The 27,757-nt window shown below is 38.9% G+C and overlaps 3 protein-coding genes across 5 annotated transcripts in view; 1 reads left to right on the top strand and 2 right to left on the bottom strand.

Moving 5' to 3' along the window:
- Positions 1-4,709, bottom strand: part of LOC105447947 (ras-related protein Rab-30) — a 10,130-nt gene extending 5,421 nt beyond the window's left edge. Inside the window, exons 1-5 of one of the 3 annotated variants that reach the window (XM_011686274.1) lie at positions 4,189-4,703; positions 3,461-3,544; positions 3,204-3,387; positions 2,950-3,101; positions 1,774-2,840 (exon numbers count right to left, since the gene is read on the bottom strand). In XM_011686274.1, the coding sequence (XP_011684576.1) occupies positions 2,730-2,840; positions 2,950-3,101; positions 3,204-3,387; positions 3,461-3,544; positions 4,189-4,275 (618 nt within the window). In that variant the 5' untranslated portion in view covers positions 4,276-4,703 and the 3' untranslated portion in view covers positions 1,774-2,729. Of the gene's footprint in view, positions 1-1,773; positions 2,841-2,949; positions 3,102-3,203; positions 3,388-3,460; positions 3,545-3,754; positions 3,986-4,188 lie in introns of those variants that run through there. The other 2 variants (XM_011686275.1, XM_011686276.1) reach the window with 2 other exon arrangements.
- Positions 4,710-4,752: 43 nt separating this feature from the next.
- On the top strand, positions 4,753-6,160 carry LOC105447948 (vacuolar-sorting protein SNF8). Its single transcript, XM_011686277.1, has one exon. The coding sequence runs from the start codon at positions 5,158-5,160 to the stop codon at positions 5,908-5,910; it is 753 nt and encodes a 250-aa protein (XP_011684579.1). The 5' UTR covers positions 4,753-5,157; the 3' UTR covers positions 5,911-6,160.
- LOC105447949 (cingulin-like) lies at positions 5,865-8,749 on the bottom strand. The gene is made up of 7 exons (XM_011686278.1): positions 8,555-8,749; positions 8,405-8,477; positions 7,792-8,275; positions 6,690-7,704; positions 6,447-6,575; positions 6,202-6,366; positions 5,865-6,112 (listed from the first exon to the last, which is right to left on the bottom strand). Exons 1-7 carry the CDS (start codon positions 8,602-8,604, stop codon positions 6,073-6,075), a joined length of 1,956 nt encoding a protein of 651 aa, XP_011684580.1. The 5' UTR covers positions 8,605-8,749; the 3' UTR covers positions 5,865-6,072.
- Positions 8,750-27,757: the final 19,008 nt, after the last annotated feature.

Below are 27,757 nucleotides of genomic sequence, written 5' to 3'. Positions count from 1 at the left end.
AAAAAAAAAAAAACAACCGACATAACGTCATTAAATATGTATGAGAGTCGCTAAAGATGACATGTGATAAACTTTTAGAGAAACCTAAAGGAAAGAATCCTTTTAACTAAATTCGTTCTTTACGGGAATAATAGAAATATATATATACACATGATAAAACAGGCCTCTTGACGTAAAATGTTGACATGCAGATATTTCTATTCTTTACTATGTTATATAAGATATCGTTGTTACTATTGTTGCACGTATTTTACATGAATAAATATTAAATATATTCTTTAAAAAATAATATTCACATCATTTCTCTTTTTTTGTAATGTCAATTATTTTCTAGTTCACATTACAAACAGTTGTTATCATGGAGATCATACATTTTGGCAGTCTGGCAAGTTATAATATTAAGAATAAGTAACTACGATTCTATTTACGAAGATCAGATTTGACTGAGGAAAAATTAATTAAAATTTTCTTCTTTAAATAGGAATATTAAGAACTAGCAATTATAAATCTACTTATCGGATTTGATTTACTTGAGGACAAATAAATATGAATCAGAATTTTTTCTTTACGCGTAGATATATTTTACCTTACGTGTCTAAAGTGGTCCACAAAAAGAATTAAATATCAAAGTCTTATAATTCTATATAAAAAAGATCATGAACATTAAATCAGATTTTAATTTCTATCTGATGTAATCTCTATGCAAAATCTGCATGTAACGTTTTTATAGATACACGGTCATGAAACAATAAATACTAAGCCATAAAAATTAATGAGATGATTAGTAAGCACGTATCAAGCTGATTAAGTATCCTGAATATGCGAACTTTATTCGATCGAAGTTCAACTTCAATCGTTTACTCTGCAATTATTGCAACACAAACATTTTTTCACAATATTAATCATTAATATGAATAAATAAAATATTTTATTTAATATTTTACGTAGCAATACGATTATATTTTGGTGCACACGTTTCTATTAAGATAATATTATACGAAAGTATGAAAACTCGTACAAGTATTTAAAAACTTATGCGAAAATCGATAAATATAATATTAGCTATAAATCTTGTGTGTAACTCAATAATAAATTTTGATTAATTTTTTTCATATTAGAACTATGTAATGTGATATAAATTTATATTGATTATATAATTTTTTAATATTGACAAAATCTACTGACAAATCAGAGACAAATGGCACGTGCATAGCCCGTGCATCGTTATATTCTAATCTATATATAATTTTCTATGATTGATACGATAACACAATATTAATTTCATTTCCAAGAAAATTGATATATATGTTTTGATCAATATAGTTTTTATTACAAGTTGCGATTTATATTATGCATTGTTAATAACTTACATTATGTAATTATAAACGAAACGTACATAAAATCTTTGGAGTAATTTCAAACTGAGAGTAGCTAATCTACAAACTTAACTATATTAAAAAGATCTTAATTGCAGGTATCGTAAAATAAAATACATTAATTTTTATGTAAATAACTAACATATGTATATTGTTATGCACTTTTCTAAAAATTGCAGAACTTATGCAAATTTAATTGAGTATTAATTATAAGGATGAATAAAAATTAGATATGTAATAATTTCGAATCCTAAATTAATCTCCTTTTGCGAAGAAGGTGAACATTTGTCAGTAAATCAATTAAAACAATTCACACAAAAGAAACATTCTATAACGATAATTGATACTAATAAGCTACAGATTATTTAAGAAATTAGAGGTTTCAGCCAACAAGAAATTTACAAAAAAATATATATTATCTGTAACAGTTATGTATATCGGTGTATATAAAGTATAAAAGAAGTGAAAAGACTAGACATTTTATACGAGTTGTGTATAAAATAACTAATAATCAACTATATCGTGTTTATAAGATTAAATTATAAATATAAAGTAAATATAACAAAGATCTGATCATAAAATTGCTAGTAAATACTTCATGATAATATCATATATATCTTGTTATCACTCTTTTCTAAATTGTCACATAATAAATAATCAATTAAAATAAAAAATTATTCTCGTTGATTATTGTATTGTAGAATTACAATGTCATTTAAGCTTTCGTTTTAACATGCTGTTGTGAGCACATTTGTGTGAGCTGCCTCCTTCAAAAAATAGCGTGTTAAACACATGTAAATATTGCACACATTAGAAATAACTTTTTTTTTTATACATCATAGGCTTGTGTGACGTGTTGTAAAAATCTTATTATTACTAATAAGATTTTGGACGAGTACCAAAATCCCCATTGTGACAATATAACTATTTGTACTTTCGAAGTAACAAAGGGAAACGCTACAGTTGTATTAAATAAAATTTCCATTGCGTAAATGGAAATAAATGCTTAAACAATTTAACACATTCAAGCGGTATTACTTCGATTAAACAAAACGCAATAAGGGAGCGTAAAATTGCGCTATTATATCTATAAAAATTTAATGTCCTAAAAGCTAGAGTGCTTAATGACATATTAAAATTTCTCGTTTTAAATATGCTTCAAATATTAAATGGTATCTTACAACATAGTATAAAGCAACGTAGCGTATAATATCATAACACTAAACAATAACACTGTGTATCAAAGATATACATGTACTATACGTTTCCTAAAATTATCAAATATTGATACGCTTCGATTTTCAATCACCGTGTGTCTATAAAAAAAGGTATAATATAACATACAAAAATTATTTAAGAGAGTCTGCTACAACCGCAATTACTACTATCACCGATTGACGTCGTTTTACCGTTTACTGAAGTTGTATTCGTTTCATACCGAGGTAATTCCTTACTGCGTGCTTGCTAAAATAACATATATACGAGCACTGCAAAACTGTTCTAAACTGCGAAAATGATCTTAAATAAAAATTAAAAAAAAAGAAAAAGAAAAAAATACGAAAAGATCGCTTACCTCCATAAGTTCAGCTGCTATCTCCATAAATAATCTCTCTACATTTTCCGCCTCTTTCGCGGATGTTTCTAAGAAGTACATGCCATGCCTTTGTGCAAAATCTTCTCCCACGTGCGTCGGTATCTCTCTATCCTCTCGATCAATTTTATTTCCTGATTAACATATAGAATTGTATGATTCACCACTGGCGAAAAAGAGGAAGAGCTTCCAGCTTACGTTATGTAATCTTTATATTCTTTTTTTTTTTCATTTACCTACTAATATCCTAAGAACTTTATTACTCGCATATTCCTCGATTTCCCTCAACCAATCTGGCAAACAATCGAACGTAGGTTGACAAGAAATATCATAAACTAATATCAATGCGTGTGCTGATCTATAATAACTTTGAGTAATGGAACGAAATCTTTCCTGACCTGCAGTATCCCAGATTTGCAACTGAAATAAAGAAACAAACGTTAGATCGCATAATCGTATGTATATACGCTAACGCACATGTCGCAAATTATACCTTGACTTTTTCGTTTTCTACTTCAACGGTTTTAATCATAAAGTCAACTCCAATTGTTGCACCTTGCCCAGGCGGAAATAGACCCTGGAAATTTTAAAATATTTAAAGTATTTAAAATATTCACGATAAAACATATCGACATACCAATTTAACTGTTTCCACTGAATTGTCTATTTAACGAAATGTGTTTTTCCTAATTTTATGATTAATTAGCATACGCGTTTCTTAAGAAAGACGTCAACATGTTATAAAAATAGTGCCCAGTAATGCATTCTATTACAAGAGATGACTAACTTTTAGAATCGTACGAGTCATACGAGTCATACGAAAGAGGATCTCTCATTGGAAATAAATTTTAGAAAGTTTCGGGGCCGACATCAATTGAAAGTATAACACATCAAATGGTACCCGCCGCAGGCAAACAGACTACGGTAGTTCGGCTTCAAAGTAACGCTCCACATATGTAGATGACATCATCTCCTGGATGCATAAATAACGAACTTTCCACCCTTCCGGGAAACGCGTTCGCGCGTGAACTCCCGCGCGCGGGGGACAGCGGGAGGGTCCCGCGAGAGCGCCTCTCGCTCGACGGCGAGCTCTCGCGAGCTTTCCTCGAGAGAGAGGTTTTCGCAATCTGCGAAACGGAAAGAGCGGGAGGGGGAGGGAGAGAGAGAGAGAGAAGAGGTCCCTCGTCGAGGGACCGGAGGGACGTCATCACGTCGACGCACCTGAGTGAACCGTCGCACCAGGCAGGTCTTGCCCACGCCGGCGTTCCCCACGAGCACGACCTTGAAGAGAAACTTGTAGTCCTCCATGTTCGCGGGCCACTGTCCGGCACCAGGAGGCGGTGGTCCACGGTGGCGGTCCGCGAGTCTCCCGTTCAACAGGGACGGCGCATCCGAGCGACGACGACGACGACGACGCGGGGAGACCACCTCCCGACACCAACCGCGGCACCGTCGACTTTCCGCAAGCGTTCACCTCGACGGCGGACCTCCGCGCGTGAATATCCACGAACGCACACACACGCACGGACGGACGGACGGACGGGGCTCCGCGCGCGCTCACCTCCTCGGTTTCGCGGTCGAGGAAGGGAGAGAGAGAGAGAGAGGAGAGAGAAGGGGCCGAGAGAAACCGACGGCGACTACCTCGACATCGTCGCCACGCTCGCCGCTGCTGCACGCGATCCTCACTCGGCTCTCGCGTCTCCCTCGGACGCGACCGACGACGACATTGTGTTATTGGTTATGTATATAGGCCCCCCCCACCCCACCTCCTCGCGGGACGAAGCGTAGAAAACGCCTTTCCCCGCGATCCTAACCTCGGGGAGACGCCATCTAGCTTCATCCTCTCGACTCCTCCACCGCCAGGATATTAAACACCATCGACCTTGGGTAAATTTCCGTTTTGGGTAAATCTCTCAGCTGACGAACGGGCCCCCGAACAGCTTTGACATCATCGATCACTTTCGCTTCGTCGGAGTAAACAAACAGTTTTTTTTTAACTCAATCAGTCACTGTTTTATTGTCAATAATACGGAGTGCTGAAAACGGAATGCGAAAGGTACAGAAAGTGTAAGTTTCGGGAAGAACGGAGTAATTAGCCCGCGTGTGCCGAGAGGAAACTTCGACGACGTCGACGAAGTCGGTCTCGAGGAGGTCTCGAATTCGACAGTCGGAGAAACGATCGGCGGGAGGATGAGACGGAAGGCGGGGGTGGGCGCGATACAGAAGCAGAAGCTGGAGCAGGAGAAGTACCGGGACAAGGGCACGGAGATCCAGGAGAACCAGTTCGAGCAGATGACCAAGCACATGGAGACGTTCCGCGTGAATCTCGAGGAGTTCGCGTCGAAGCACAAGAGCGAGATCAAGAAGAACGCGCAGTTCCGACGCCAGTTCACGGAGATGTGCGCCTCGATCGGCGTGGACCCGCTCGCGTCCGGCAAGGGCTTCTGGTCGGTGCTGGGGATCGGCGACTTCTACTACGAGCTCGCCGTCCAGATCGTCGAGGTGTGCATGGCGACCAACTACAAGAACGGCGGCCTGATATCGCTGGACGAGCTGCGGACGCGGTTGATTCAGGCACGGGGACGCCGGAAGGAGCATCAGGAGATCACCAACGAGGACCTGCTGGCCGCCGCCAAGAAGCTGAGGATATTCGGCAACGGCTTCTCCGTGGTTCCCATCGGCAGGGGGAAGCACCTGGTGCAGTCGATACCCGGCGAGCTCAGCATGGACCACACCGCGGTGCTGCGCCAGGCTAGCACCGCCAACGCCCACGTCTCCAAGTCCATGCTGTGCAGGGAGCTGAGGTGGGAGGAGGACAGAGCGCAGAAGGCCCTGGACCACATGATGAAGGAGGGACTGGCTTGGCTGGACAGACAGGCGGAGGACGAGACGTTGTATTGGTTTCCCAGTTTATTCGCAGCTTGCATTATTTCCAAAGAATAAACTCGGTATCAGCGCTGTCAGACAGATAGGAAATAATTTAAAGACAGAGTTAACGTTGCTTCTTAAGGTCTGTATCTCCTTGGTCAGTAAAGCCAATCGCTCTGTAATATTTACAGCATCTGAGACACGTCGCAATCGTCCTATATCTAATATAGGACATCGTCATCTGGTCTCGGGTATGTATATATCTCCTTGTGTATAGCTGAAACCGCAAAAGAGAGAAAGAAATATAAGTAAAAAGAACACGTCATTTTGATACGACACTCAACTTGACTGAGATTTTATACAAACCTATGTTGAATGGTGTCTGCTCTAAATTGAGTAAGTTGTTGCTTGCAAAGTAGGAGTGCTTTGTGTAGGTCGGTATTCTCTGTCCGTAACGAACTAACTTTTCCACGTAGTTCCTTAGACTTTACTTGAAATCGTGCCGTCAGAGATTTCGCTTCGTCTCTCCATCTTAGAATAAAAATCAAGTAAATCAAATTTCATTTAGCCAGATTTCAAATTGCGATGAATTTAAATTCAGATTTTACTACCTTCTGCTTAATTTTTGATGAACCGTCACGTGCTGCGTCATCTCTCGTATTTTCTTATCGAAATGCTCTTGCTGCTTGTTCAATTGCTCAGTTAACAGAGACTGCCAATTGGAGTCCATATTTTCAACTCTGGAAAGCATAGACATTTAAGCACATCCAAAGCGAAAAAGAGTTATTTATTTTGTATGCAAGTATATTATTATAAGTATTGAAAAATGTTGTATATAAAATAAAATTATTTACCGTATATCCAAAGTGTGTTTGCTCGTGTCCGGCCGATGTTGCGAGAAAACCTGTGCTGGAGAAACATTGGCGCCCGATTTACCCTCCGTTATGTAGTTCTCCTTCAGAAGGCTCTCTTCCAAATCGCGAATCTTAGTTTCCAGCGCGCATCGCTCGTAATCTCTCTTGTGTATCTCGCGATCGAAGGCCAACTGCAGCGACTTCAGCTCCGTCGCCAGGGACTCGTTGTCGTCCGTGGCTTTGACCAATTCGCCCTCCAGGTTAACGTAGCGATCGATCGCGTCCTTCGTCCTCTCGTCGGCCAGCTTGATGCGGTCCCGCACGTCCGTGGAGTTCTGCTGCTGAAGCTGCCTCAACCTCTCGCTCGACGTCGCCAACTTTTCCTCCAGACCGACTACCTTTTCCCGCAGCTGTTGCACCTCCAAATTGCACCGCCTCCTGCAGCTCTCGTTGCAGGCCTCCAACTTGGAGTCCGTCTGTTTCAACGCCTGTTCGAAGGTCAGAATCTTCGCGGCTGACCTCTCCAGCAGATCCTCGGAATCGCGACGCATCCGCTCCAGTTCCTCCCCCGCCAATCTGCTCTCCCTCTGCGTTCGATCCAACAGCGCGGCCTTCTCCCGCAATTCCGCCTTCAGCTCCCTGATCTCGGACAGGTATTTCTTCACGTTGTACTCGTGAGCGTCTTTCAACCTGGTGATCTCCGCTCTCATCTTGACGGCGTGCTCCTCGCCGATGGAGGCCAACCGAGTTTCCAGCCTGGCGTTCTGCTCCGCGATTTGCGCCTCCCTCTGAAGCACGAAGTCCTTCTCTTTTACGGCGGACTCTATCAGATCGAGGGTTTCGGCCATCTTACACTTCGTCTCCTCGTTCTTCGCCATAATATTGCTGGCCACTCTTCTGCTCTCGTTCAGTCTCCTCTCCAAGTCTGACTTGAAGTGATTCAGCATCTGCACCTCCGCCTTCGCGGCACACAGTTCTTCCGTCAACGACTGTACCGTCTGCTGACTATTCCTATCTTTTAAATAAAATTATATACTGAGACGTATACACTATCTCTCTTCCTCGCTTTCGCGCATCTCAAATTAAACACTATATAAATCACCTTTCTGTTGAGCGTCCCGCTGGAGCTCCTGAAGCCTCGTCGCTGCCTCCTGTTTCTCTCGCTTCAGAGCCTCTATCGTCTCCTTGCTCGACATCCACGCCGACTGGTGCTTCGTAAAATTTTCCCTCGTCTGAAGTAGCTTGCTCTCCAAAGCCTTTATCGCTTCCGAATACGACTGTCTGACGTCCTTCAATTGCTCCTCGTAAAACTTGGCGTCCCGATTGTCCACCGGGCGAGCTCTCAGCTCTTGCTCCAGGGCGTCCACGGCTTTCATCGACACCTGCCACAGCTGGACCGCGGAGTCCTTCTCCATTTGCAGTGCCGCGATGCGCTCCTTCAGGCTCGCGATTATCTTATTGTGCGCGTCCTCGCTGCCACATTCCTCCGAATGGACGCGCGAGATGTAGTCACGTATGGCGTCGCTGCCATTCCTATTCTCGACGTGCAGAGCTTGCAGCTCGGAACGAATGCCGGTCTGTTCTGTCTGTAAAAAGATATTCGTATATCAGAATACAGAAATTGTCTTAAGAACAATGAGATTAAGACGCAGTTGGGAGAAGAAAACATATCGCATTGCTGGTGAAATGACATGAACTGTCAATAAGAAGCTTACTTTGCACATTTCCAAATCCCGTTTAAGTTCCTCGACGATGTCATTGTATTCCTGAAGAATAGCATGATGTTCTCTGGAATGCAGAGGAAACAGTTAACTTTTTGTCCAACAAAAACAAATCCATTCAAGATTTCCTAACCTCACACTCACCCGCGTCTCAGCGCGCTGTACTCCGAATCGAACATTTTCGTTTCCAACATTTTTTCCCTACGAAACTTATTGATTTACAAAAGGCACATCAGTTATAACAAAATTTTATCTCGGTGTCTAAACTATTTTCATTCAATTTATTCAACAACAAGCCATTTGTGTTTACATGGCTTCAGTTGTGTACACACACACACATATGTGGATGATACGCAACGTATATCGATGTGCGATAAAAATGCAGTAAAGAATATATTGACAAATATATTGATTTAATACATTTTTTGGGTCTATAATTATATATATATATATATACATATATATATATATGTATATATATATATATAATTATTTGTATAAAAATATGTGTATAAAATTGATATCAAATCAATATCAATATATCATTAATTAATTGACAATAATTTTTCACTGGATAAGAAATTAGCAGATATATTTGTTTAAATTGCAATTGCAATTTCCAAAATTTTTGCACTTAAAATGCGAAATAAACTTGGCTGTCGGTAAGAGAGAAAACGAAGATTCCGAGTGCAGTACCTACAGACCGAAGTTTGACTCGCGTTGTAGTTCAAGTTGCCGCCGCTTTTGAACTTCCGTCGTCATTGGCGGAACGCGGCTCGCGCGGGATGGATCGCTCTCGAGTCGAACGCCTGTAAGCGGTAAGCATAATCGTCTCTTACGATATTTAGAGACTTGCGCAGCGCGGATTCGTTCGTGAACACGTCGCGACGGGTTTCGTGAGGCGAAATTTGACCGCGGCTCTGCGTATGTCGCGCGATAATTGTCCGCTCGAGATCCGTGTGACGCGAGCGACGCGTCGTAGTTGGGCGACTTTCGGACATCGCGCGTTCCGCGGGATGTTCCACCTCTGATTTTGAATCGTATATTCATGTTGCAACGCGGGATAGCTTAATCGCCACGACGTTTCATTCGTTATATGGAGAGCACAGACATTTATCGAGCAAAGCGCGAGAGATGCGCCGAGAGCAACGATAGCCACCGCGCGTCGCGCGAATTCGCCTTGCCATTTTGGACGCCGTCCGTGCGCTAATATATATGGGCCCGCGAGCGTCCGTTCGATTCGTTCATTTTTCTCGCGCTGTCCGTCCGTCGCGACGACGATGTAAAGCGTGCCCCGCGTGCACTGATATCGGGAGTATATGTGCGATCGTTGTAGTCCGCACGATTAATACGCGCGTATTCGTAAAATTCACGAATTTGTTTCTGGCGAGCAGGTTGCGCGAGCGAAATGATGCTAACGGGTGACGAGAGGAGAGGAGGAAGAGGAGGAGAAGGCGACCCGAAAGACGCTCAGCGACGGCGGAACGGTAATTATTATTTATCTATGATTTATCACTTGGAATTATATAATCGTTTATCTGTGCGACTACTCTGTGCGCTATTTTATGAGCTGTAAAAAATGCGTATGTATAAATTATTTTGCATTGTTTAAGGCACTTTCAATATTTGATATGATATTTAATTCTTTTGATAAAATTATTATGATGATTAATATTGATTTTAAGATACTTATGGTATTTAATATAATTTTTATTAATAGTATTATAATAATTAATATTTAAACGCAATATAACAGTCTTTTTTTTTTAATCAAAATGCTCTAGAATTTAATATTTAAAATTATCGCTTTTATCCATTTATGATAATAAATGACATCATTTATTATCATAATTAATGACATCGCACTTCAAATTTTAAAAGTAATTTATCCATTATTTCCGAATTTTAAGAGTAGAGTAACACATAAATTAGAGGAAATTATCTAAGTAATGAAAAACTATGATATTAATCTTTTATCAATAATTTTTTTAAGAGATTACACGTACGATTAATATTGAATTAATTAATACGAACTGCTGTGATATCAATATACGATTTTACGTATGATTTTAATTAGCAAATGAATTTTTTTCATTTTTTATCTCTGCAATTTATCGAATAAACTTATATATATATTTATATATAATTTAATTTATTCGATAAATTACAGAGATGATTCCTGATTTATTGAATTTATTTTTAAATAGCTCTAAATAGCTAAAATAGTTTTATTCGTCTTGTGATTCAAAGATGTGAGATAAAGTTATAACGATCCATTCATTTTCACAAACTTTCTCGATGAAATAAATAATAAAGTACAGAATATATAGACGTTACTCTCTTCGAATGAATATTAGGTAGACCCGCGACGATAATCCATCCTTCGAAGTTAGCTCGAACTCGGCGAAACGGAAAGTATTCGACGTAAGATTATTTCGTAAAATTAAATATTTCGCAGAGCGAGCATAGTAGTTGGCGCGCGACCTTGGCGTTTACCATCGTGATGTAGTTTACAACGGCCGGGCGGCTGTTTACACTACGGCGCCCGGTCATCGCGCTATCACTCGCGCACCGACGCTCGAGCGGGTCGGCCGCGGCGTCCGCCGCGCTTCGCGCCACGTTATCATAGCCTACAACAAAACGCGATTATTCCTCGCGAACAATTCGCGAGTATCAATTCGCGCGCGGTAGATTAACCGCCACAATTAAACAATCTGCAAGCGACGGCTGCAATGCTTATCGACGCGAATATTTCGATGAGCTTTATTCGTCCGTTTACGTATATACTTATATATAGAGAGATCGAAGCGATAGGAAATGAGAGTTGTGTATAGGTATATCGTTCCATTGGCACATTTATTGGCCGACAATTACTTTTTTAATGTCCGTGGAATAAATCTCTTGTCATTAACTTTTTTCGTCCGATTCAAGGATAATCTCGTGTCAGTTGTAGTTTCCGGATTGAAATCGCGGAGCGTGGAGTAATACGCGAATCGCCGGCACGAAAGTTTTAAGAATTTAAGCAGTAAAATACTATCATGTATGAACTCTTTATTAGATATATCATATATACCGCGAAAACGTACACCACATTTGGCAACGGGAGTGTTGCGTATAAAATGCCGTGCGAGCTATTTTTCATTGTCCATTCAATATACACAGATAAAATTAATTTCGTAAGTAAATATCACATTTTCGAAACGTTTAATTTAAAATCTGCACTTTATCTTGCAGAATTAAAATTTTTTAAATATTTTCACTATAATGAAAACTGTAATTTAGGAAAATGACTTTGTGAGATTGCGTAATTCTTTTAATAAATATCTATTCAAATACAAATGAAAAAATTCAATGCGCGTAATAATTATTTTTTGAAATATTATATCTCGAACACTGCTATAATTTGGATATTTTTTTTTCAGATCAACGTGATTTTCGTTACGACTCCAATCCTTCAAGAAAGGACTTGGACATTGCGTTTTTTTTCGAGCAGTCGAAAAAGTTCGGTATAAATAAATCGCGTATAATTCATCACGGTTTTTAACTTGGCGTAATTTTAACTTCGGGAGTGCCGTACAAAGTTTCGCGCGAGCATCGTACTGCAATAATTAGTTGGCTCGCGATCGTAATTAGTCGTGTTTCGCGAGTGAGTGTTACGTGAGTGCAATCAAGGAATCTGAGAGGAGGAGAGGGAGAAGGAGGCCTGGAGCAGCTAGGAGGCATCGAGCGACGGCGGAGCAACTGTGGAGTAAGTAATATTTTATTACATATTATTTACAGCTCTTTTACATTATTCTGTAGCGTATTTCAATTACTTTATTTAAATGAAAAATGTATATGTGAATATTTATTGCATTTATTTTTGTAATAGTATTTTTATTCTCTAATATTTTTTATAACGTATTCATTTATACCTACATATTGCTAGCTTGATTTATGTGGCTCAAAACAAAGTAAAATATCATATGGATTCAACAAATATTTCATTGCAGAACAGAAATTTTTGTTAAATAGATTATCTCGCAGAGTTGATTAATGGCATGTGTGAATTATATTAGAATACTTGAAACATCGAAATTTTTTAATGTCAAATTAAAACTATCATCAATAATTCCTTAGCATTAAAATATGGTAAGATACTTGTTTTCATTTAATCTACTTATAGATTACGCATTTCAAATTTAACGATAGATTTTTAAATATAATTTTGTAAGAATCAATCAATATTTAAGATATTTAAAGATAATTCAATCTAGTGGTCATATTATATGTATATTTCGCAACAATCGTATGATATTTTACTTATGGAGATATCGAAGAGCACTGATATTACCAATCCGATTTTCAGTCCGATCTGACTGTCTAAATGTTTGCATTTAATATATTGCAATATTTATTTATATTACAATTTATAATTTTTAATGTTCCATAATTATATACATGTAGGTATATTTATAAAATTATTTCTCTGTTGATCGAAGGCTATCGATAATATTGAGATATCTCCGAATTCCTTTGATAATTATGAAAATTTATGGACTAGAGGTCCTCAATAACATTTCGTTAATATTAAATTACATACGAAAATTTGTTCGCACAAGTTAAACCGTAAAAGTAAATAGTATCTCGTATTATATATTAATAGCCGGCAAAGTGATGTTGAATTCGGCAGTGAATATGGTCGGTCACTATACTGACATAAAGACCGATGGACCTGTTTGACGTGACTGATATTAAGTATTTCTAAATGAAATTCTGGGAACTTAATTCTGTTTACTGAAAGATCGAGTTGTCTATTTTTTGTAGATATTAATATCAGTCGAATTTATATCTTAAAAGTATTTTTATTAAATCAATCATTTAGAAATGAAAGCTGTAAATTAACAAAAGTGATTGAACGTATTGATAAAAAAATATGCACAGTTTTTTTTACTGCTTTTAATTTACAAAGAATATAAATGATAGAAATTTACAATATATTACGCATAATGCGTGCTTTTGGAAAAGATTAATAGACACGGATATGTCACAATTATCAAATGAATGCTTTAATGTAATTCTAAATTTAATAATGGATTATGGTAAATGGTTATGATTTATTTAATTATAATAATATTATAACTTGATTATAATATTTATTTACTTTTATATTATACATATATGGAATATATAATGTAAGACAGAATGATCGAATAAATAAATAAATATATATATATATATATATTTATGCGATTTATATCAAAATTTGTATGAGAATTAATTTATATGTTAATTCAATTACAACTTCAACGATATATTAACAGTTTCAGATTAAAGCATTTAGTGTATAATTAATACTTAACGTTAATTTATGTTAATTTACTTTTTTAAAAATGCTGGAAAACAGCGTTACAATAAACAATTCAGCGTTATATACTTTAGCTTATTCAGAAAGATGTTTGCAAAATTTAGTTACTTGTGCTATGATAAGAAACCTGATAAGCATTGATTAAGAGTTCTTTTAAAAGAGTTACCTTTTTAATTTATACCATGATCTCTAATCTCTTAACTTTTTATCCAAAGAAAATTGATTATTTTTTTACACTTTCACACTTTTTTTTTTTAGAAAAGAATTACTTTTTACGAAAAACTATTGTACAATTTTTGTAGCTATTGAAGTAGAAAATTATTCGATCGATCTATGAAGTATTAATGCCACGTGGAAGATATAAAGTCTACTACATAAAAGACTTAATAATACTAACAATACTGCAGAACCCTAACAATACTACAGAATCTGGGTTAAGAAAAGCCTCCTGCAAAGCCTCCAGATTCTGTAGTATTGTTAGGGTTAAGAATCAAAGTACTTGGAAAAGGGTTAAGAGTATAGCCTCCGAAAAGCAGCGAAAGGGAAACTTTCCGTCTCTCGTGGATCGTGTTGCCGAGGGTGCGAGAGGGCGAGGGAATTCCGGCAGGTATTATCTATCCGTCCGCATGATATCGCGAGAAGACGAGGGGGAGGTGGAAGTGGGGGTGATTCCGAGAGAGTGTCGGGACGCCTCGGTCCTCGCGCTCAGTCACCGCCCAAGCCGCGCCGCGACCGATTCGTCGTGCCGTCGTCGCGGGAGAAACGAGCGCGGCGGAAAGAGCGTGTGCGTCCGCGTGCGCGTCGCCCCTTCGGTGTCGGATGCTGCACCGCAACCCCGGCCGCCGGTCGTCGGTCCCTCACGCGTCGTCACGCATCACCCCGTGATTTCCGACTGTCAGTGATCGCCTCTCCCGCCCCGCGAGATCGCGTTCGATCGGTTGCACGCGAGCAGGATTGGCAATCGATTCTTATCTTTTCAATCGGCACTTATCTCTTGAAGCGCTAACGCTTGTAGCGCGGGAGGCGGGAGGTAGTGCGGTGGTGCCGGCTGTGTCTCGTGGTGGTGCGTCTTGCCAGCGCGGATCCTGAAGGCAACGCGTTCCTCTGGAGGCGCTCAGGAGACATTCAAGATCCATCGCCGCCCGGAGATGTCGGAAAGTCAAGGTCAGTACCGCTGCCGCGGTCGCGGTGCAGCATCCCGCGTGCACACGCGTGCCGCAGAATCGACGCGTGTGCGGAGCGAACGAGAGGGAGAGGGGATTTTTGCGGTTCGAAATTACCATTTAAAGTTGGCGTTTTCGAGAAAGAGTTCATAGTTGCAGCTCTGCAAAAAGTGATCCTTGATTTTTTTGAAGCCGAGAAAAGAAGAGTAAAGTTAAAAAAAGAAAAACAGGAGCGAGATTTATATATACGTCAAATCGTTTTGACTTTCGTTTTGAACGAGCTTTGACGAGAACGCGAATCGTTTTATAGGATTTCCCTTTTTTTTCCCTCGACTTTTTAGAGAAAATATATCCGGTGGCGGATAAGAGACGCTCCTTTTTGACGGTGCCAAGAGTTAGCAGAGTAAATTCAAGTGAGCGGAAGTGGGTCAGTGAGAGAGTTCTTAATTTAATATCCCGGTTTACTTCCCAATCCCCTATTCACTCGGCATTGCAATATCCATAATATTAAATACGGCGCGCGCAAGCGTGCTCGGATCCCGCGGTAACTAATTGTTTAATGTAGTCGCGGACTCTTCTTCGGACCTCAGAGATCCGTTTGACGATGCGCTTATCAATACTACTGTCATTAACGGTTTTGATATTGTAGAAATTGCAGCGGATCAATATTACAACGTGTTTTATTAGCCCCTGCGGATTCATCATGTAATCTCCAGGTATTATGCCTCGCGAAATCATGTTAACCCATTTGCATCTGCAATTGCGACAGATCGTTTCAATCTGCTATCAGCCTTTAGCGCGTTTTGTCATTTATTAACAATCTTACAAGTGAATTACATTACGGCATAATTTATTGGGATAAATTTATTTATTAGTAATCGTACCGCAAAGTATATTTCTATATAGCATATTTATATATGCCTGAAACAAATTAATAATATTTTGAATTATGTAATGAAACGTACATGTTAAAATAATTTAATAATATAATCTTATTATTTTTATATTGCTTTGCGAATACGAGTCGAGTTCTTTTTTTTTCAACGATTTAATGATAATCCCTTGGTAGTACATTCGTAGCAATATGATCTAAATATGCGGACAGATCGGATACATTTATGGACACAAATAATGTACTCTCGATCGCTTAATCATTTCGAAATTAATTTAACCCGTTGACTGATAAGCTTGATTAACACAGAGTCAATAAAAGCTTCTCCGCCGCGGAGAGAGTTACGAAATCATTTCGCAAATGAACGCGTTACACGAGAATGTGAATGCGCGGAAAAAAAAAACCTCGACCGCGTCCCTTTTATTGGCGTGTTCGCAATTCATGCGAACATTCCACGCGAATCTTCGCGAATTCTGAAAGTAACGTTCCGCGCGCGAAACTTTTATCCTGCTTAAACATTTTATCGGGCAACACGCAGGAACACAGTGTAGCGACAAAAAAGGATTGCCGGTGCGCGACGTTTACGACATCGTCGCGCGTTGCAACTTCTTGATTAACATCGCCAGGTCGCGCGCGCTCATAACTACAGTTCTTCCGAAGTTCCTGTCGCGGGGGCAATTTTGCGGGGCTCAACTTAGTTAGAGCTCATCTTCAGCCAACTTTCGAAATCGTGCCCTGATACATTCGCCTCCGTGTCCCTCGGCCCTCCCTGCGCTTTCCCATCCTCCTGTGATTTCGCGTTATTCGACGTTCTCCTGATCCCTCGACGTATCGTGAGGAAAAATCTCGCGGAGTATCTCACGTGGGTATTTGATCGAGCTACCGGCAAAAGGGACAATACTGCTGCGAAGTGTCGAAGAAAGTTAATTTAACTTTCGGCGGTTTGGCAGTCAGGGGTTGTTCTTGTCGCGAAAACTGTCAGGAGGAGTTTGAGTTCCGAATTCCTGATGGTCTGGGATTGCGTAATGTTAGTGCTACTTGAAGATAGTATTCAATAAACTAGGTTTCAATTACATTAAATAGCGTCATTGTTGCAAGTATAAAAGGAGAGAAAAAGTATAAGGTGCTTTTAGGCGTCCTCAACGAGGAAGAAGGAAGGAAAAATTTATTTAGCATGTCACAAGAAGAACGTGAAAACTATGTTAATATATAATTACGGAAAGGTCGTTTTTAGCACATTTATGTGCGTTGCCCTATTTTTGAGTTTTATATTTCACGAGAAATAAGTTTTATGCTAATTTTAAGTTAATTATTAAATTTTTTACATTTTATGAAATCACGAATACGTGAATCTACGTATCCGTGATTGTAAAATGCGTCTCAGGAGATTAGGAAAATGCGTATGAGCAACTCGTGACAACATTTAAATTTCTAACATTATAAATTACTGTTGAAAGTACTCCCTGTGTATATGCGTAATGTAAAAGGGCAGCCACGATGCCGCGAATATTAATTACGTAATTTTGCATCGTAATGTCCGCCACTCTCTATATATTCGTACAATTCGCGAGTACGGCGGCACTACATATTTCCACCGGTGGGAAAATACGGCCTACACGCATGGGGAATCGTGAGTCATAAATTCAAGTCGGTGTCATCTAATTACCTCGCCTTCTGTTACACACCTATCGCTCTCGAGAGATGACGAATAAGGAACGTGATGTAACGAAGGACGGAAAAAGAGGGAGGGGGAGATTTGCGAAGTCGGAATTATAACGAGTACTTATCTTTTTAATTATTTTTCTGAATCTCATGCTCTAGATTTTTGTTCGTCCTCTCCTTTACTCGTGATTTCATTAATCAAATTGATATAAAAAATTTGACGCGATTTGAAAATTCAATATTTTCTTGACTTAAGTTTCAGGTAACGCGAATAAATTAAAGATCTCATCTCTTTCGCTCAATTTTAAATACAATTCGTCTGAATAGGATTTCTGTTAGGAAAAATTAGTTTTTGAAGGGAGATATTTTTAATTACATTTAATATTAAAAATTTGTGGAAACGGAGTTTGATCAAAGAAAAATCGTTCTCCGATTAAAGAAAAATCGTCGACACGAGTATGATCAAATAGAGCCTGGTTGAAAGAAAGTGTACTTAGGATACTCTATATAAAGTGTCCAAGATTTATCGTGGCACCACTTTCCAACTACGGATTCTTTGATCAACTCGGAGTCGACTTTTTTTTTCTTTACGTAAAGGTAACGGAAGGCCATTGTTGCAACTTTTTACTTTGCAACATTAATTATCTCGACAATTAAACTTTAATCTGTTCGAAACTTGTTAAAATAAGATTCAATAGAAATCAACTGCAGAGAACAATATTCTACTGCCTATCTGTTCTCGTAATAATCTTAAGTTTCTATAACCTTTACCTTTTTCTTTATTAGCATTATAAATCAATGTGACTCGATTTTATTTAAAATATTAAAGTAGCGAAGCTAAAGTACTAAAATAATTATAATCTCGAATTCGGTGCAGTGAGAAAAGATTTTAAAAACTTCTTGCAGGATTTTGTGCATTCTCCTGGACGAATACGTGCTTTCTTTGCAAATGTGGCAACTATATCGATACGTAAAATGTATTTTGGATTCATGTCGTTAGAAGACAGCTATTTACTTTCATCGTGTATCTCTCTCTTCATCGCTGACGATATGTCTCATACATATATACATATATATATGCTTCACGCTGGGCCGGGGGCTTTTATATTTTCGCCCCCGCGCTCTAAATTTTGCAAGACCGTCCCGCAAAAGACACGCGTTGCATTCCGTGTCACGGTCACGATCACGGAAGTGAAGTCCAAGAGCTACTAAAAATACGGGGTACCTAATGGAACCGCGAATCCGTGATTTATCGTTCTCAAGATAATCGAAGCGAATCGCGCGTACATCGATTTGTTTATTTGCACGTCAATCCGCGTGGATACGTTTGATCGATTTCGACATGTTTGCGCGAAAGCCAAAGGAATCTGTGCCCGGACGGTTTCCGGTAAAAGTGTTCGTTTATGGATTTTTTTCTTCTTCCTTTGAGGCTGTGCACGTGTACCCGTCGGGTGTGCGCCGCGTGACCCGGCGGGGAGGAAACGCTGAAATTTAATAAGATATTGACATTTTTGTATTCTCGCATTGTAAATATTACAAGTATCGAGATACTGTCTGACGTTCCTTTCGAAAGTGCCGGCACATTGCAATTTCACAGTAACGAGAATTATTGAAACGTCTGTAAATTCAAAGCAAAAAAAGAAATAGGACGGATGTTCGTATATCAATTTTATTTCATTATCCCTCTCGTTATTCCTCTCGTTATATTTTTGCACGCTTGCAGCGTATACAGTCAGTTTAGTTCGCGTTCATCCTTCAGGTTATGTTTTATGGCATTTTATCCGCCGGATTTTCGCGTGTCTTGTAAATTTACGTGTCGCGGGATAATGTAGCCATGTAGGTGACGTAGGTATGTACTTATATATGTATTCCGCCCGCTCCTCTTCGCGCGCATTTTTCCACTCTGTCGCGTGTCGCAACGGTGTGTTTTGCGACGCGACTAAAGCGGCTGATACGATTTAATGTCTCTACTCCCTCTTGCAAAATAATGTGCGTTTATAAGCGCGACTCCGCGTCTTTTATGCGGCCGTGGACCGCCGCGCGTCTTCGTCGTGCGTCTCTCACGCGTCAATCACTCACACCCGCGACTTTATCGCCTCTTCTTCGCGACGTTCCCTTTCACGTTCGCAGTCGAGCTCCGCGACGATGTTCGTAAACTTTGTTGTAAAACGCGTTCGCGCCGGGCGATTTGCAGTAAAGTCGTAAAGAAGAAAAACGCGCCCGTAGTTTAACCCGAATGACTAGCATAAGCGGATCCGCCTTTCTGGTTTCGGGAGAGGACTTAAAACTTTCTTGAATCCTTTATAAAATATGGAATAGTGCTACTTGATTCTGGTATAAACCACTTAAACTTGGGAAATTTTTCGTTTAAGTCCTCTTTCAGTCAAAGTACTTACTCAACAAATTATGTATATACGCCTCAGTTTAGACATTTGGATATCAGAAAAATATAACAAATACAATATGAATTGTTAAAATGTTGCGAATGAACTGAGCTACTCTTTTTTCTCTCGTTCTCTTTCTCAAATAAAATACTTTTGTAAGACTAAAACATTTTTCTTTCAAAGTATCATTAACTATCAGTATGAAAGTTTCACTAAAACAAAAGCTTAATTTAAAAAAAAAACGTTTTCGAAAGGAAGACTTTGAATGTTTCATCTTACATTTGTTTAATTAACAGTGAAGGGGAAATTTGCTGTATTGAAAACTAATAATCGATTTTGCTTTATTTAACTTCGATGTTTAAGACTGCGAGGCGTTTCTGCGTGTAATATCATAAATTAATTTCTCTAAAAATAGAAGACTACTTCGATTTAATTACTTTGAAATTTCATTAAAAAATATTCGTTGTAGAATAAACCGCGGAAATGTTTCCTGTGACAGGATGTTTCTTGTAACAAGCCACAAACTTTTCCCGGGTGCGAAAAGTCGGGAAAATTAAGCTGCATCGACGAAAATGTATAAAAAATATAAAACTTTGTTCTTACACGTTTGGCGTGTAAAAATAAAAATACACGCCGCAACGAGAAGTGTATTAAAAGAGGGGGGAAATATCTTAATTAAAGCAGGAGGAAAAACAGGCTTCTTGTAGATTGAAGAACATAGATTAAATAAATAACGAAGAGATCGCCATAATTATACGTCTTCGCCGCCAACAAAGTTTTTCTTTCTCGAAAAGCTCGAGAATACATCGACCTCCCCTCCTCTGACGTTGGCAGATATTAAAATTCTCGTTAAAGTTCACCGCACTCGTGCGCAGTGGGGCGAGATTCTTCCGAAGAATTTTCGCTCCAATCCACTTTTTAAATGTCGCTCCTGCGGCTCCCGCTCGATCTTTCAACCTGAAACTCGTCACTTGGAAATCTTATTATCCCTAATTCTTCATCGGATCTTGAAAATCGAGGTTATCGAGGCATTCAATTATTCGAGTCATCCGCGGGGACTTTTGTGTCATAGAATGTCCCGGTTATTTCAACGACGATAAATAGCCCTTTCGCGATTTTAACGACGCACGCGTATACTCGAGCTCATCATGCCGTAAAACTAATTACACAAACGCGCCACATCGCACCGTCGCGCCGTCGCCGGCGACATTCGTTTATAATAATGTTTGTCCAAAGGTTACTTTTTTTAGCAAAAACAGTATATATTCATAATTTACAACGCGAGTAACCGAGTTTAATGCAAAAATGTCTGAAACATTAGATTTTTTTAATAATCTATCAAGTGCTTTTACGATTATCTAAATTTAATCATCAGTTTAAATTAATATGTATTTATCGAAGAGGAGCGATATAAAAATTTTAAGTCGATCGGATTAACGGTCCAGAGATTACGAAAAGTTAGTTAAATCACTTCGGCGAGGAATTACACCTTTCAGAGGATAACGCTGTTGAGTAACGAAAGTTGACAGAATGAACTTTTAAAAATCGATCGTATTTATAGAATCAAAGTAATATTAAATATATATTTTAACATTCATTGTAGATTTTTTTTACAATGAAAAGCTCATTTTTTCAATTCTCGCGTAATTTATTTTCATATCGCCTTAAATTCACTTTAAAAAATTTACGATACGCAATATATGAGATTATATGTAGATAGATTTTAGAACAGAATTCTATCTATAATTTTATATATCATGTAAATGTAGGAAACGTTGGAGGAAAATCACAATACTTACATGTATCGAAATACGCGACGCGCGTAAAATTATGTTGATAGAATTCTGTCACGAATTACAGATCGTCTATTTTTGAATTATGCGCGCTTCTTACGCGCGTCCTGCTTTTATGCTCCGCGCGATCACATTTTCCGCCCACGGACGCGCGGCTCTTTGCATTTAAGCTGTGCGTAATATGCGCGCGCTGATGTGTCGCCGCGCGTAACGATATTCGTCCGGGGGAAAATCCATGGGATTAGGAGTTCGCGCAAGCTCGCAATTGGCAGAAACAATCGGCAGCTGATGAATAAAGTGCGATATAGGCGAGACCGTAGCGGCGCGCATCTATACGTTTATCTCGTCCCATCGCAGCTTCTATATGCGAGTGCTAGACCGCCACCGATTTACTTCTGCATCGGACGGGTGCAGTATCGCCGTACGCCGGCTATCTTGTTGCCATTTGCATGCTCGCAATTTGCATCCGCGGTCCAATGCGAATGCAGATTAGAGAACGCAACGCGCGGCACGACGCGCGACGGGCGCAAATGTAGGCGAGGCGTATCGCGGAGATCTCTCGTGTGCGCGCAGAAATTTCGATAAGCTATACATCCCTAGGGATTATCATAATCGATCACGCCCCGATGCCTCGTGTCCGATCCGCTGGCAAATTTTACTTTGACCGCGATTCAGCCGTGCGGTTTATCTCCGAGAGACTTTTATCTCGCACCGGCGCGTCCCATTGTCACGAGCCGATCCCGCGGACACGATCTCACGACTTTCGACCTCCGTTTTCCAGAGAGACAACGAAATGTTTGCGCGTTGTGCGGATAAACTGGTGGAGCGTCGCGACGCGTAGCCAGGCATCGGCGCCCCGGACGGGCGTCGCCATCCTCATTGATCCCCTCCGCCTCATTCGGAGCGATTCTGTCATCAAGGTCCGCGTTTCTCCTTGCCTCGACACATCTCGAGCATCGCTCGTTCCAGACAATCTTGGCGCGACGTCCACATCGGGTATTAACACCCGAGGGAAAAAGAGCGATTCTTCTCATTTTTTTTTCATCTCGCCATAAAGCCGCTTCATCGATTTAATTTACTCGACATCAATTGTTTGCTTGTATGTAATCGTGATGATCGTCATTGACATTGCATTTTGCAATTTTTCTCTCATATTATGCGGCATTGTTCTTTAATTCTAAGGCAGTAAAATGAAGCAACAAATGTTGGAGATAAGTTATTTTTATTCGTATATACTAACTTCATTTATATAAAACGATAACAAAATTTAATACGTGTCTATTTTCCCTTTTTGAATTTTACAATTCTAAAAGTACCTACAGATCGTATACACATCGGTATCGCGAGTGATATAATTTTGTGTATTAATTAAGCAAAATCAAGTATCGATCATTAATAACCGAATTCATAGTAATTGCACTCCAAATCTAAGTGTGTATTTTTGTAGTCACTTTATACGCGTGTTATATTTTACACACTTTATCTGTGTTTTACACAGTTAAATGCATATTTTTATACGCTTAATTTTATAATAATATGTGTAAGCGTGTAAAAAATATGCATTTAACTGTGTAAAACACAGATAAAATGTGTAAAAATATAACACGCGTATAAATGCGTAAAAAGTGGCTACAGATTTACACACTTGAATTTGGAGTGTACTATATCGTTGCAAACGAGATATCGGATTCCAAAGAAATTGAAATCATTTTTACGAAATTATATAGGATAAACGTTTTCCAATAGTCAAACATTACATATATTAAATTAAAGTGATTCTTTTATAAAAGTATCTGCTTTAAATTTTACAAAATTTTATGACTTTTTAAGTTACAACAAATTTACGAAAACATGAAATTATAAAATTTTTATGTTTGTCCGTAATTTTAAAATTGAACGTAATATTGAAAGATTTATTAAAATAGAATATAAAAATTTGTTACAAATTATGTATTTAAAAAAAGAAGAAAAAGAGAAGAGAAATAAGAAAAATGAATAATAATATTTATAAAAAATTTTATATCTGAAATATTAAGACTGAATATTTGATTATACACCTTTTTTTATCTAGAAATTTTTACATTTAACTAATGCAAGGTTATGAAAATGATTTTTCTTTTCTCGAAATGTTATTGAATTTTCCAATTGCACACAAGTATTTAATTTTCTTCGGAAAATGATTACTATAAAATGATTTATTTAAAAATTATTAAAATGCTATATCTATGTACATATAATTACTAGGGTGTGTATGCTATTAGTAATTTTTTCAATAATATTTTTATTTTTAAAAAGCTTTTCGAATTATTTTATTTTAGCGAGTTATAATTTCTAACGTACAATATGTTTTAGATTATGCAATTAATTAACTTGGTGCATTTTTTCGTAATTTCTTTTCATTTTTCTTAAACATGCATCTCAGAAACGGCCCAGAAATGGCTGCAAAAATCGTGGTTTAGTGTTTTGGATTTAAGAGAAAAAGATTAATGTTCTGGATTTAATATAATATTAATATCAATATTAATATTAATATTTCATAATGGCCTAACAAAACGAAATGGCGAATGGATTTGTGCCACGCATTCCAAAATTCGGGTTTTGGTTCGCTGATAATTACTCAACTATTTATGACTATTAATCGTGATTCTATCTGCGAGTCGGTTCGCGAACGATGATTTTGACCGAGATGATTTTGAATGGCCATAAGTTCCCTTTACAGACGTAATATGAAATTGAGATTTCGCGCGTAATTTAATGTAAACATCTGTGCTACACACGCATAAACAATAATAGGTCGGAACCCCCGTGATATCGATCTTCGTAATGAGACCTGGGATTTGTAGCAACATAAGCATTGGTCCAGCCGGCCGCAACTGACTGAATCTCTAAACCCGCCATAATTGGGTGTCCACCCAATGCCTTTCGTACCGGATCCTCCCCATCCTCGCGAAATATCTAATCCGCTCGTATTAAAACTCGCCCGTGTATCTACTCCGCACGGATTACTGCTGTAATTGACATACTTCATCGTGGGATTTCAAAGGGCTACATAAAATTAAACAGCAACATTCGTAGGGAGCAAGACAAAAATTCTACTGCATTTATCTTCCCATTTGTAACGCGTAAAAATGTAAATGTAAATATAAATTACAGTAATATCCACACGAGATGTTACGCGCTTTCGCGATGTCTCATCGTTATCAGTGATTTATGAATTACCTCTGATGTATAAACATAATTAATTGTAGACGTGCGAATTTCTTCCAATAAGTGAAATAAATCGTCCCGATAACGTTAATTATTTATCAAGCTTTACATGCCTGATGGCTCGAAATCTATCTATGTAACGAATCGCGCGCGACTTGTTGCTCCGAAATCTACCGGAACAGAACAATCGCGATTATTCGTTCGATCGATGCATTCGTAAATGGAACGGACAAATTGTTGGCGACTCTCATTTTGGATTAGAACTGGATTAGCTGTTTTCAAGTATTATTTGAAACATGTGTAGTTCCACAGTAGTTTTTTACAGTAGTTATTACATATTGTATCGTATACAGGGAAAAAGATAATAATTGAAAAGTTGCAAAGTGCTCTCTACGTTTAAAGAATCGAAAATGTTTTATGTGTGTGTTTCATCATTCGTTTATTTTAAAAACACAATTTTGGTTAACAATGTATAAAAGATTGCAGTTGATTTTATGAAAACTTTAATACACGAGCTTCGCGCGAGAACTTCAGATTATTTGCCACTGTTCAATCCGGAGAAAATGGAAATTTCTCGTTCTGCGTCGATTCGCGTTTCTATTTTCGCCGGTATTTGTTCACCCGTGTGAATGCGTGTGCCTACCGATATCGACAACACAGGAAGACATGAATATCGACGAGAGTGTTGGAAGAAATAGACGGCAAACACGGCCGTGGTATTCGTCATAAAGTGTAAAGGTGCATATTCTTTGGCGTATACGCGTGGAAACACAGAGTCCGACATAATATGAGATATAATAAAATTAAAGTAAGTATTGCCCGTGCCAGGAAATTGCGCGTTGCGCTCTCGAAATAAAATGGGTATCTCGATCGAGGGCGGAAATCGAGGAAGAAAATCAACTCAATGGTAAATCTATTCTACTCACATAATCAACTTTTTTTTTCGAACGATGTAAGATTTAAGCGACATTGATACGTTGGAATTCCCGTGTGCCGAATTCGTTCGGCGATCAGATCGGAGCACTGCGTGCTTTTGATTTTCTCAGTCTCTCCGATATCTTCTTCTCGATTGTTCTTGACTGAAGGAGATACGGCCGCGCACCGGATATTAACTGAATTCTCTCTCTTGATCTGCACGGGGCTCCAAATGCGATAGGCGTGTGCTTGAATCGAACGTCTAGATCGGAAATTCAAAATGCAAAGGAATGCCTGAGAATGCACCCCGATGTATATATAAGTGACACTGTTTAACACGTGTCGCGTTTACGCAGCCACGTGTTAAACAGCCATTCATTCTTATTTTCTAAATCAAAAGATGGATTATAATTAATCTAATTAAAAATTTAAAGCTATCTCCGTCGGATTAAAAAATAAAAGAAAACGACCATTTATGGTGGGTGGTTACGCTCTACGTGCTCGCAACATGACAAAATGCGTACGTTAAACGCGAATGTGCGGCAGGGGACAAAAAAAAAAGAGAGATGCAAAAGTTGTTAAATTTGCGGAGTCATCGCTCGTTTAATTAAATCCTCAAAATCTAATCTGGATGCTTGTCTGCAGCCGTTCTCTCTTTCCATCGGTTTTTTCTCTTCCTCCCCCCCCCCTCCTCCTCCTCTTTCTCCTGCCTCTGCCATTCTGTCGCTAATCCCGTCTCGTTAATTACACGAAATTAGAACCGACAAGCGAACGAATGAGAAAATTTTATCGCGTATCGTACCATCTGTCCCCCCCCTTCCCTCCCACGCAGTAAATCCTTTTTCCTTTTCGTTTTGAGAAATATCGATTGTGTGTGTGTGTGTGTATGTGTGTGTGTGAGGCCCGCCGCGCGGCGCGGCGTTTGACTCCGGAGCGAACTTACAAAAATAGAATTTAATATCGACAACGGTGTAAATAGTCTCCCGCTGACGCGCCGTTACCGGAGAGCTGGATAATAATCCTTACGCAGGCACATACGTACACACGAAAATCCGTCTCCGCCCACGTCACCTTCGTGCTGGTAATCGCTCATTTAATATCCATCCAGGGAGAATTTAATCTCCCCTGTACTGAGGACAAAAAGACGTCGTTACCTGTCTACTTTGGATTATAGGGGTTTTGTAACCACACATACCGGAACGCGTGTATACAAGATAAGACAACTTCCATGAAGACTCTCGAAAGCAAATCCTGAACAAGAAACGCAGTGACCCAGGGATAGAGACAAAAATCGCGCGTCACGATTACGTTACATTATAAATAAAATACAGAAGCACCCACTAATTTCAGTACACATAAATTTTATATCTAATTAAAATGGTAAATTAATATATGCATATATATGTATATTAGTTTTAATATGTTAATCAAATTGTAAGAAATCACTATCCATTAATTTACCATTTCAATTATATGAGCTTGCTGTGGCAGCCACGCAATCGTTAACAATGGCCGAGAATCGCATCCCATGTTTTCGTGATTTTTGTATTTATTTTTCGTCGTTCAACACGTTGAATGTCGCAGTGGAATTAAGTTACGACATCCCGGCACCGTTTAGATCTTTGAAATTTGCGACAATCCGCAAAGTTTGCTCGGCAGTCAATACGAGCAATAACTTGTAAGGACCGCTCGGAAGCGCGTATTATGTTTCGCCGGTATTCTGACCTAAATATGATTTTGCACGCATTAGAGAGAGAGAGAGGCAGGAAGTTCCGAGAGGGAGGCAGGATGATTTATTTGTAATGATAATCCGACGAACTAGACGTTTCTCTCAGCTGCGTATGCCAGACTCGCGCAGCTTGTACTCCGCTCTAATGAACGACTGGGTTTAGGCTAGGTGTATTTGCTTTGGAGTATTGACGAGCCTCGTATGCCAGCAAAAACGGCGGGCCTTCAAGGTTGCTCTTCGATTCTCGCACTCGGG

This window comes from Wasmannia auropunctata, unplaced genomic scaffold (assembly GCF_000956235.1).
Source record: "Wasmannia auropunctata unplaced genomic scaffold, wasmannia.A_1.0 LD336090.1, whole genome shotgun sequence".
NCBI classification, from domain to species: Eukaryota; Metazoa; Arthropoda; class Insecta; order Hymenoptera; family Formicidae; genus Wasmannia; species Wasmannia auropunctata.
The sequence above is the reverse complement of the archived record's forward strand: the minus strand, read 5'-3'. Positions and strand labels throughout refer to the sequence as shown.

Coding starts and splice junctions, on each gene's coding strand:
- LOC105447948 (XM_011686277.1), top strand. CDS start 5,158: ATGAGACGGAAGGCGGGGGTGGGCGCGATACAGAAGCAGAAGCTGGAG.
- LOC105447949 (XM_011686278.1), bottom strand. CDS start 8,604: ATGTTGGAAACGAAAATGTTCGATTCGGAGTACAGCGCGCTGAGACGC. Junction 6,576..6,689: donor AAACACACTTTGGATATACG/GTAAATAATTTT, acceptor TATGCTTTCCAG/AGTTGAAAATATGGACTCCA. Junction 6,113..6,201: donor GCAGACACCATTCAACATAG/GTTTGTATAAAA, acceptor TTGCGGTTTCAG/CTATACACAAGGAGATATAT.